This window comes from Podarcis raffonei, chromosome 10 (assembly GCF_027172205.1).
Source record: "Podarcis raffonei isolate rPodRaf1 chromosome 10, rPodRaf1.pri, whole genome shotgun sequence".
NCBI lineage: Eukaryota > Metazoa > Chordata > Lepidosauria > Squamata > Lacertidae > Podarcis > Podarcis raffonei.
Genome location: NC_070611.1, coordinates 75,100 through 87,039, shown reverse-complemented (window position 1 = coordinate 87,039; position 11,940 = coordinate 75,100). Strand labels below are relative to the sequence as shown.

General features: G+C 49.3%; 1 protein-coding gene across 1 annotated transcript in view; it reads right to left on the bottom strand.

Moving 5' to 3' along the window:
• Positions 1–848: 848 nt before the first annotated feature.
• Positions 849–11,940, bottom strand: part of LOC128422438 (chromodomain-helicase-DNA-binding protein 1-like) — a 57,601-nt gene continuing 46,509 nt past the window's right edge. Inside the window, exons 13-16 of the mRNA XM_053406460.1 lie at positions 3,490–3,560; positions 3,153–3,267; positions 2,247–2,355; positions 849–1,126 (exon numbers count right to left, since the gene is read on the bottom strand). Of these exons, the coding sequence (XP_053262435.1) occupies positions 1,057–1,126; positions 2,247–2,355; positions 3,153–3,267; positions 3,490–3,560 (365 nt within the window). The 3' untranslated portion in view covers positions 849–1,056. The remainder of the gene's footprint in view (positions 1,127–2,246; positions 2,356–3,152; positions 3,268–3,489; positions 3,561–11,940) is intronic.

The window sequence follows — 11,940 nt, the reverse complement described above, 5'->3', positions numbered from 1 at the left end:
CCATCTGGCTTCCTTGGATCAAAGGTTTACTGGAGGCTGGTGGCTTTCTCAATGGTCTGAGGCTTATTTTACATATGTATTCAGGCTGAACGGAAATGGAGGGGTTCCCAACATTAACACTCCACCAGAGACCCCATTAGGGTTCTAGGGGCATCACCCAAACCGCCAGTGTTTGGTTCTCACAGAGGGCAAGTTAGGCCTTATTGTCTTTTTTCCAGCACCAGTCCCAGAACTTCCTGATTTTCTCCCTGAAGCACGCAGACACTTTGATGGCACCACCTCCAGCCAGGGTCAAGGGACAAAGTTGTGTCTTTTTCTGCTCCTTTTCCTAAAGCATCCTTAGTGAATTAGTTTCCATAGCAACATTTTGGGCTAAGCTTACATCACAAAGTAAATACTTTCCTGGCAACTGTTGGCACAGAGAATATTAACCTAACTGGGCTGATTGACTTCATCAGCAGTTTGCAAATATGACAGCCCTTGCAAGATCTACACAGCATTTTCAGTGGCCCTAAGAAGACAGCTTTTAATTTGGTATCTTTGCCCACCTTGTCAATCACAAAGCTTTATGTTCTTCCAAGTAGTAGAACCCATTTCACTTAAAGATTAGACAATTCAGTCATATTTTACAAAAGTGGTTTATTTTAAAAACACAGCTGTTCTCAAATGTTTTGAAAAAATAAAGTTTTTTTAAAAAGTACTTCACTGGGAGATGGAAGCCCAAGTCACACTGCTATAGTGCTGCTCTTGTCCGCTGTGTGGCTCCAACTGTACTCAGCGTCAACAAGTCTTATCCAAGCCCAAATACTCAAGCCAGTTTTAGGAGGCTTGTTTGTGGTGAAGTGCAAAAAAACTTGGATGCATGATGGAACTCTGTCTAAATTTCTGGTGCGCATCACTGATATAGAGAGACAGATTTCTAAACATGCTTCTTGTGTGCCTGCTTAAATAAACAATTATAAAGAAAGTCAACATGAATCTTGACTGGCTGCAGAAAGAGCAGGAAGCAGCGCTGTGAACTGTGAGTGGTTATTTCTAATTGATTTTTTAACACCTTTATGGTTGCAGTGATGATGCTGATGTGGATGCTTGTGAAGATGATGCCTTCTTTCTAGGAAAGTAGTATCTAAAGAGAATAGTTAAGGAGTTCTCAGCAAATACCTACAACTATTATTACCTTTAGTCAGGAAGTAAAATATTTACGTACTTATGCACGGAGCTCGTACTGGAGCTGCTTACATATGATTGCAGATTTTAATGTGATCAGTGTACACTTACAGTGGTACCTTGGTTCTCAAACTTAATCCGTTCCAGAAATCCGTTCCAAAACCAAAGCGTTCCAAAACCAAGGTGTGCTTTCCCATAGAAAGTAATGCAAAATGGATTAATCCATTCCAGAGTTTTAAAAATAACCCCTAAAACTCAATTTAACATGAATTTTACTATCTAACGAGACCACTGATCCATAAAATGAAAGCAATAAACAATGTACTGCAGTCACACAATCAATCAATCAATCAATCAATCAGTAGCTGAACTGGGTTCCACACAGGCACAAAAACAAAAAAAGAGCTGCAAATATAAAAATGCAAAATAAATAGCAAAAACAGACAGACCTCAGTGTAACACTCAAAATGGAAATGTGGGACTCAAATCAGAAGTGTGGCACTCAAATTGGAAGTGTAACACTCAAAACGGCGCACGTTTAGCTTCCAAAAAAAAGTTCGCAAACCAGAAGACTTCCTTCTGAGTTTGCAGTGTTTGGGTTCCAAGTTGTTTGAGTACCAAAGTGTTTGAGAACCAAGATACCACTGTACTTGGGAATAAACACCACTCAAAATGATAGTCCTGTACTCATATCTGAGTAAATATGTGAAGGATTGAGCTGCAATAACATTTCCCTCAAAGGCATAAAAATGTAATGCTGTAGTCTTCCAGAATTGCAGGACAAACTGCAACTTATCTGCCTTTTGTATTAAGAAACCTGTGAAAGGAGGTTGGGGAGAGAGAAGATTTTCTGTTCCACCACTACCTCGTGGCCTCACTAAAAACCAAAGCATGACCTCCAAAATTGTTGGGAAAGTGGTAAGGCCTGTTACTCATCAAGCAGTGGCAGTCTGGTGCTTTAACATTTGGAAGGTCCCAATGTGCTGTGTAAAACAGATGCAATTAATTTCCAACCTCTACATTCTGGCTTTTACAGATGGCAGACTGAGAACTGCAAGATGTGCACTTCAGAAGGATACACAAATGTGGGGATGCCTTTTGTTGTCAAGTACTTCCGGATAAGACGCTCTGTCCCATACCAATTAAAACCTTTGGTTGAGTATCCAATGCGGGGCAGGTGGACACTTGCTGAGAGAAAGAAATGAAAAATGCTGTCTGAGTTGTAGCTCACATGAAAACAAAGGATATGTAACTAGGTAGTTAATATTGCAAAGGAAATTCTTGTCACGGGACCAAAAAGGTTAAGGATAGGTAACCGGAAGCCAGGGGTGCAACCTGGCCCTAAACATTAGCCACCTGTTCCAGAGGCAAAGAGTTATTTAACCCCCTTTGATCCTGTGTGAAGAACAGCAGAGTCTTTGACACAGTTCGTTTTATTTATACTCCGCCTATCTCTCAGCACAGGACCCAAGGCAGCTTACCGAATAATTTTTTTTAAAATGCAACTAAAACGACACCATCCAAATAAATATTTAAACATAATTACGTAAGTAACCCTATTAAAGGCAGCACTGAGAACACATAGGCACATGGGGGAAAGATATGCAAAGGGGATAAACTAGGAGTGTTGGGGACACTGTAGCCTCTTTAGTGAGAGGTTAAATTATCAGAAACGTTTAGTTGTTTTGGCTTCTGGTGGTGATAGTGAGAATTCCAAGCTTTTATCAGCAGCGAGGGAACTAAGACTGCCCCAAGCTGCAGGTGCACTGCAGAAAACGTGGGAAGCTTTCGATTCCAAACGGTTGACATTATTCACCACAGCTGGGGTTTCTGTTGACATGGAGTTCTCCAAGAGAATAACCCCATAATGGCAGGAATTCTAGAGGATCAGAATGTCCCAGCCATCCCTTTCAACTTGTTTAAATGGGACTTCAGGCACTAACCTTCTCAACAACTGGCACACTTGCTGTCACAGGCACACTTACCATCTCTATCCTTGGCCGCAAGATAAATTTTCTTTAATCCCCTTTCCAAAGCAGGGAGATTAATTCCAGACAAGTTGTTCGAACGGTCTCGGTGCTGTGCTACAATAAGGGCCAGCTAGGAAGAAATCATATGTGCTGTGATCAGATAAACCGAAAATTAAGTGCATGGCTTATAGGCAAGAAACACTCCCACTCTTTTCCCCTCCTTTTTTTTTCAAATACACTTATACTTCTGGAATAAGTATGGAACAATTCCGATACTCTAGCTTTTATGCTAGGAACAAGATTTTGAATGACTAAAACGAAAGAAATGCAAACCATCTGTTTGTATAGTTACCAAGTCATGTCCTTTGTTTCTGGATTCCTTATCATCGATGGGGAATAAAAGAGTTCCTCCCAATGTCAAGTCTACAAAAATAATTAAGAACAACAGGAAAAAAACACTGAATTCTGTGGAACACTGAGGGGAAAATGCACTCAGGATGAATTTCTGAAAGTCAGATTGGCTGTATTGCTCTCTCTTTCATGTACTTAGCATAATGCTGATTTTTCATAGATGGTGAACATAGTAGACAAAACAGAATTAATTAAATTAATTAATTAATTAAGTAGCAGAGTATGATATTTTCTAGCTCCTTAACTGGGCTTTCCTGTCTCCTGTGTAGATTAATCCAGATTGTTTCCATCAAGTTGCCAGGAGCAAGCAATAGGGAAGGAAATTTCTAAATTATGACTGCAACAGTTGTATGTTCCATCAGTCAGCTGGCAATACTTTCAATGCCAGCATTCATTGGATTATAGGTTACTGTGATGGGATGATGAGCTGCTTGTGCGTAAAGTCCTAGTCCCTCAGAGTTTGGCTAAGTCCACAAACCTCTGGCTGTGACGGAGCTCCTTAAGCATGGCTCCATCAGTCGCTCGTAGAATCGGACAGTGGGCGTTTACGGAACTTCTTCCAGCATAAAAGTTCCTTAACGGAAACGTGTCTTCTGGACTCTCGGCGTGACAGTTTCCGGCGAGGAGTAGGTGTCCCTATGGGAGGTCCTGAAACCTCCCCACTATTTTCGCTGGAAGTGTCTCTGAGCCCTCCCTCCGACTCACTTTCCCTTGGAACTCCTCCTCCTCTCCCCCTGCTGGTTCCCTCCTCAGCTGAATAGTCTCTCTCAGCCTCTGTGAGCCCTTTCACCTCCTGCTTCTCCGATGGCAGTTCCCTGACATCCACCTCCCCTCCAGGGCCCCCTTCACCACCTCCCCTTCCCTCCTCTGCGGGAGGCGAGGGAGCAAAACCCCTGAAAGAACCTCCCTCATCTTCCGAAGTTTCGAACACTTCCCTCCACCGGTTGCTGTTTCCGGTTTCTAAGTACTCCTCCTCATCGGAGTCTGTTCCTTCTTCCAACTCCGATTCCCTGAATCCTTCCAGTTCCTCCTCATCGTCGGTGGTGCCAAAGTACTCCCTCCGGAACCTCGCTACTGGCTGAGGTTTCCTGGGGAACCTTTGGTGGAACGTTTCGATCAAGATCTCGTCACTGACCTCCTCTGCCGTCACCCAGGTGTTTTCCGACTCCGGTTCCCCTTCCCACGCGACCAAATACTCCACCTGATTACCCTTCCACCTGGAGTCGATGATCTCCGCCACATGGTTGCTGCTTTCCCTTTCTTCTAAGACTGGCCCCCGTGTGGAGACCCCTTCACCTTCCCCCGTATATGGTGACAGTAATGACCTGTGGAATACTGGGTGCAGTTTCATGTGGTTCGGTAACCGGAGTCTGAAAGCCACTGGGTTGACCTGTTGAATGACTTCAAATGGTCCCAATCTTTTGGGTCTCAATTTCTTGCAACCCCCCTTGAACGGCAACCCTTGGGTTGACAGCCAGACCTGACTCCCCACCCTAATGGTTTCACCTTCCCTTCTGCTCTTGTCTGCCTGCCTCTTATATTCTTCTTTGGCCCTTTCTAAGTTGAGTTGGAGTTGACGATGGATCGCTTCCATTTCTTCTACAAAATGTTCGGCGGCCGGGACACTCCATCTCTCCCCTCCTTCCCCTGGAAACGCCCTGGGGTGGCACCCATAATTAGCCAAAAAGGGGCTCATCCCGGTGGACACATTCTCCGCATTATTGTAGGCAAATTCCGCTAGCGCCAACTTTTCGACCCAATCGTTCTCTCTGTCATTGACATAACACCTCAGGTATTGTTGGAGGATACCGTTTGCTCTCTCCGCCTGCCCATTGGTCTCAGGGTGCCTGGCAGTCGAAAAATTGACCTCTACGTGCAGTAAGCTCATAAGTTTCCTCCAGAACCTGGACGTGAATTGTTTCCCTCTGTCGGAGACCACCCTCAAGGGGGCGCCATGCAGCCTAAAAATATGTTCTACAAACAATTTCGCTGTCTCTTCCGCCGTGACTGCATGTGAGCAAGCTCTTAGTTAACAGGTCTACTACGACCAGTATGGCGGTTTCCCCCTGGGATTTAGGCAGATCAGTCATAAAATCTATCGATACCGCCTCCCACGGTCGTTCTGGTGTGGGTAACGGTTCTAATAACCCCGCCGGCGCCCGCCTTTCTCCTTTGGCTCTCTGGCATTGGTCACACCCTCTTACATACTCCCGTACATCCTCCCTCACCTTGGGCCACCAAAATTCCCTGGTCACCAACCACATGGTCTTGTGTTGCCCAAAATGCCCCGCTGTGGGGTTGTCGTGCAGCTGTTTGAGTACTCTCCCCCTCAATTCCCCTTCGGGTATATATAGTGCCCCTTTGTAATACAATGCCCCGTTTCTTTCTTCAAAACCTCCGGGGTCTTCTCCCTCTCTCCTTAAACCTCTGAGCTTATTCTGGGCGTATTCATCATTTACCGTTCCCTCTACCAGTTCCCTTTGCCCCACCCAGGCCACCCCACACACCCAGCGGTCCTCTGGGATGATATGTCTCTCTTCAGGCGCTCCCTCCCCCTCCAAATATTCAGGTTTGCGTGAGAGAGCGTCCGCTCTGATGTTTTCTGGACCTGGCACATAGCAAATTTCAAAATGGAATTTGGAGAACTCCTGGGCCCACCTCACTTGTCGTTGGTTGAGCACTCGTGCCGTTCTCCAATACTCCAAATTCTTGTGGTCCGTACACACTTGCACCTTATGCTGTGCACCAATTAGTAAATGTCTCCATCTCCGGAACGCTTCGTGAATGGCGAGTAGTTCTCGGTCATATACGGTGTAGTTCCTCTCGGATTTGTTCAGCTTACGCGAAAAGAAGGCACACGGTCTCCACTCCGACTTATTCTTCCCCGGCTGAAGCAGCACCGCCCCCACCGCCCGGTCTGAGGCATCAGTTTGCACTCTCATTGGTTTTTGTAAATCCACATGCAGGAGCTGTTCTTCCGAAGCGAATGCCCTTTTCAATTCCTCAAATGCTTGCTCCGCCTCCGCCGTCCAAACGAATTTCTTCTTGCTGCTGAGACAGTCCGTGATGGGAGCCGTTAAGTGGGCAAAGTTCTTGATGAACTTACGGTAAAAGTTCCCAAACCCTAAGAACCTTTGCACATCCTTTTTCGTTTTCGGTGTCTTCCATTCCAGCACCGCCTGGACCTTGCCTGGATCCATGGCTAATCCCTTGTCTGATAAGCGGTACCCCAGGAATTCCACCTCCTTGGTGTGAAACTGACACTTCTCCAATTTCACCCACAGCTGGTTTGCTTGCAGTTGGCTCAGCACTTCCCTGACATCCTTTACATGCTGCTCCTCATTCTCTGAATATATCAACACGTCATCGAGGAAGGCCACGCAATTCTTGTAGAGCAGAGGTCCCAGGACGTGGTTCATGAACGATTGAAAACATGCTGAGCCTCCTTGTAATCCGAAGGGCATAACTAAATATTCAAAAGCCCCCAAAGGGGTGAACATGGTGGTTTTCCATTCATCCCCTTTCCTTATTCGTATCAGGTTGTATGCCCCTCTCAGGTCCAGTTTCGTGAATATCTTTCCCTTCCTCACCCTGGTCAAAATGTCATCAATTCTGGGCATGGGGAAAGCCACTGGTTCTGACACTGCATTTAAGGCTCTAAAGTCCACTACAAGTCTGGGTTTATCCGTGTTTTTTTTGTCCACAAAAAACACTGGGCTGCCCCCCACCGCTCTGGACTCTCTGATGAAGCCCCTCTTCAGGTTTTTATCAATAAACTCCCTTAACTCCTGCATTTCCCTGTCTGACATGGCGTACAGCTTGCCCACTGGGAGCTGGGCTCCAGGGACCAGGTTGATTTGGCAGTCAAAGGCTCTATGCGGTGGTAGTTTATCTGCCTCCCTTTCGCTGAAGACCTTGCTCAGGTCAGCGTATTGTTTGGGCACCTTCCCTTTGTCCGTTACTTCCGTCCCTGCTAGAAAGGCTTTTGCCCCTTCCGGCACCTTTCCCTCTTTGCAGTGTTCCAGGCAATGTGCTGACCCAAAGGAGACCACTCTCTGATGCCAGCCCACTAGCGGATCATGCAACGCTAGCCAGCTCATTCCCAAAATAACGGGAGCCCCTCCCAGGGTGGCCACATTGAACGCTATCCTTTCGGTGTGCCTGGCCACCCTCATAACCATTGGGACGGTCTGTAGGCTAACTTCTCCTCCCAACAGCTCCCTCCCATCGATCGTGGTCACCTGCAGGGGGTTACTTAAAGGGAGTATCTGTATCTGGTGTTCAGCTGCAAACTCCTTACTCATAAAATTACAGGAGCTGCCTGAGTCCAATAGCGCCTTTGTCTTTAGTGGGTGTCCGTTTGCCAGCTCTAGCAACACCTCTATCACTAGGGCTGGTCTTGGAGGTTCCGGCGTGGGCACTTTTACTGCTCCTTGGCCTGGCTGCTGTGCCCTGACGGTGGCAGCCAGGCGTTGGCTTTTACTGGCTCCTGGACTCCCTCCTCCTTCCCCCCAACAGCTCCCGCCATCCCTTGCCATTCCTTTCTTTGCGGGCAGACTCTGGCAAAGTGACCTGGCTGCTGGCAGAGATAACATTTCTTGGTGCTCTTCCCCTCCTTCTTCCGCCCTTCACTGGGATTTGAAACTGCGCGCGCGCGCGCTGTTCCAATTTCCACCGGCTCTCCTGGCGGGAAATTTGGCTCCGGAATCTCTGGAATGCGGAAATCCCTCCAACGCTCTCCTTTCCCTTCCCGCTTCTCCAAGGCTCTCGCCTCCTGGCGCGCTCCAATGGTCAGCGCTGATTTGGTCAGCTGGTCCATAGCCCTGGGCGCCCGGGAAAGTTCGTCTTTCACCGCCGAAGAAAGCCCCTCTTCAAAAAGCATTTGAATGGGTTCCGCCGATAGGTCCCACCCCAATTTATGTATCAGCATTGTAAACTCAGTCCAGTACTCACGAACCGATCGGCTCCCCTGTTTACAAGCCATCAACTGTCTGCGCACCAGTCCCTGCTCAATCTCACTGGAAAATATCAAATCCATGGCGCGAAAAAACTTCCTCGTGTCCTTCAGCATTTCACTATTCCCTGCCATCAGGGGTCTAACCCAGTCTCTCGCCCCCCCTTCGAGATGGCCAACCACAAACGCCACTCGCGATGCCTCGTCGGGAAAGTCGTCAAACTGCAGCTCGAGAGCATACTGCATCTCTGTCCTAAAGGCTTGATAGTTCCTGGGGTCCCCCCCAAACTTCTGCACCAATCCTGGCATCTTTCTTGCTAGTGGGGCGCCTTTTGCCTTTTCTGCGTCCTGCGCCCTCCTTTCCTCTAGCCTCGCCGTTTGCAGCGCTAGCTGGACCTCCAACACCCTGTACCTTTCTTCCAGGCTTGGACCCTCTCCAGCTCCTCCTGCTCCCCCGGTTCCGGCTGGGTTGCTCATGATGCCTCTCTGCACAAGCTGCTTTCAGGGACTGTCCGATTGCTGTGATGGGATGATGAGCTGCTTGTGCGTAAAGTCCTAGTCCCTCAGAGTTTGGCAAAGTCCACAAACCTCTGTCTGTGACGGAGCTCCTTAAGCATGGCTCCATCAGTCGCTCGTAGAATCGGACAGTGGGCGTTTACGGAACTTCTTCCAGCATAAAAGTTCCTTAACGGAAACGCGTTGTCAGAGGCTCAGGAGCAGAAGGGCAGGGGAGAGAGCAAATAGAGAGCGGAGGAGAGGAATCAGAGGGGAGCGTAGGGGAATATGACAGTGGACCGAGAGATTCCATGAGCTTCTCCAGCGAATCAGAAGATTCCCAGGAGGGGGCGCCTATGGTAAGGGCGAGGCGAGTCCCGGGGGGGACGATCCATAAACAAGGAACCAGAGGGGAGTCCCAAAGGAGTAGCGGAGGAGTAGGACCAGTTCCCCCACCAGAGCACAGTGGGGGGGAAGAGTCACGTGAGTCAGGACCAGCTTCTCCTCCATCGGGGAGTGGGGAAACGGAGGGAAGGCCAGGTCCAGCTAGCCTCCCCGAAAGGGGGAGCAGTGACACAAGTGTAACGGTCAGAAGGAAAGTGGGAGGCTGCGCGCGCGCGCCAAGTTCAAATGTGGAGGAGCGCAGGACAGCAGAAAACCTGGATTGGGAGCCAGGTCCTAAAGCCCGAAGGAGGGGGGGAGAAGAGTCGGCAGAATCAGCGTCAGAAGAATCTAGGAGGGCTGAGACTCCGACTAGCAGAAGGACCCAGAGAAAGAAGGAACAGAGGAAGAGGTGGAGTAAGGCTAGAATCTTAAGCTGGTGTCAGGGGGGAGGAGATTCAGATGGGACTTCTACGGTCTGATGCATAGACGTAGCATTGCGCGCTGCGCGTCTGGAAATGAAACTGAACTTCAATAAAGACTTTTTAACTTGAGGAAGAAGCAGCGTTGGTCTTGTGTGAGCTGGGACCTTGGGCAGCGCTGACAGTAAGTCCCATCTCACAAAAAACTCTGCAAGCTCACGAAGATAGGCAAAGATGACTACAGAGGAGCAAGTCAAGCAACTGCAGGAAGCGGTCTCAACGCTCTACGCAGAATTGGCTGCGTCTAAGAAAAAAGAAGGAGAAACAGCTGCGCTCTGCCAGGATCTGCAAGCCAGGTGGGACAGATGGGGAAAGGAGGGGCAGCTGGGAGCCAAGCCGGAGGGAGTTGGCCTCGGGAAAAGGGGGGCGAGTATTGTGACCCATTTTGACGGGAACCTGCAGCAGTACCCTAACTTCAGAGCAGAAGTAGTTTTCGCGCTCAAATTGCTTCGGAAAGACTTTAGGGATGAGGAGGAGAAAGTGGGTTTCATAATCACTCATCTGCATGGGGAAGCTAAGTCGTGGCTGCGAACCTTGTTACGCGAAAATGACCCCGCCCTCAAAGATTCAAGCACCTTTATTGAAGCCATGGACGCTTGCTTTAAATCAACGGTGGATGTGGATGTCGCTAGAAGGGAAATGCATGGATTGCGGCAAGGAAAAGCGACGGTGCGCCAGTATCATTCCCGCTTTTTTGGGTTAGTAAATGTGCTGGGCTGGCAGAAGGACTCAGCTGCCGTCAGGGATCTGTTCTGGGAGGGGCTGAATGGAGCCGTGAAAGATGAGCTGGCCAGGAGGGAGAGACCCCAAAATACCACAGAAGTAGTCCAAAGGGCGCTTGCAATTGGGGTGCGCCTGGAAGAACGCCCGTGGAGCAGGGAGGAGGGGCGAAGAGCAAACACGTCAGTTAGAACGACTCCCTTCCTACCCAGAGAGACAGAGCGCGCTCAGTCCACGCCTCCGCTGATGAGGGGAGAGGAGCCAATGGAAATCGGAGGTGCAAGGGCTCAGACAGCAAGCAGAGCCCAAACACCAGGAGCAGTCAAGGCGAAGGCTCCTAGAGGGAGCAGGAAGTGTTACATCTGCGACAGTGCACTGCACATGGCCAAAGAGTGTCCCCAGAGGCTCCAGAAGCACACTGCAGCCTCAGCAACTGTAAAAGGAGCAATTCAGCAGGGAGAACAGCAGCAGGGAAACGGCGAAGCCTGGTTGGAGACGGAGGCACTGGGGCTCAACCAGGCGAGTCAGTGAAGCAGTCCCCAGAGATTTTGCAGCCCACAGACCCCCTCCCACCCAAACCAGTGGTGCAACTCACTGCATCGCTCCAGCTGCCCGATGGGCTCACCCTGGAGGTCCCTATTACCATTGACTCTGGTAGCAACGCAGATTTTGTAGGGTTGGACTTCGTCAAGCAGCATCGCATAGCACTCCTGCCAGCCACGACGCCCCTAAATGTTGTCACGGTAGATGGCAGGAAGATACTGGGAGGAGAGGTGGTACAGCAGACACCGCCTCTGGTGATGCAAATTGGGAACCACCGCGAAGTCATCAGTTTCAACGTCACCCACCTGTCGGACACGCCCATAGTGTTGGGCATGAGTTGGCTGGATAGGCACAGCCCGGCATTAGCGTGGTACCAGCGGCAATTGACCTTCTGCTCTTCCTACTGCGCAGCGCACTGCATCCAGACCTGCCAGGAAGAAGAGGGGCAAGAGGATGCACCGCAGCTACACCTAGGCATGGTGCAAGCGGTGCCCAACAAGTACAAGGCCTTTTTGGAAGTCTTCTGCGAGAAGGAAGCAGACAAGCTGCCTCCCCACAGACCCTACGACTGCAAGATTGACCTCCTGCCGGGGGCGACGCTGCCGACTGGGAGACTGTACTCCATGTCTGAAGACGAAATGCAAGAACTCAGGGAGTTCATAGATCGCAATTTGAAGCGGGGATTCATCCGGGAATCCAAAGCAGTGGGGGGCAGTCCCGTGTTTTTCGTGAAGAAGAGAGACACGCCCGAACGGAGGCTCATAGTGGATTATAGAATCATCAATTCTAGGACAAAGCCCACAGCATTCCCCATGCC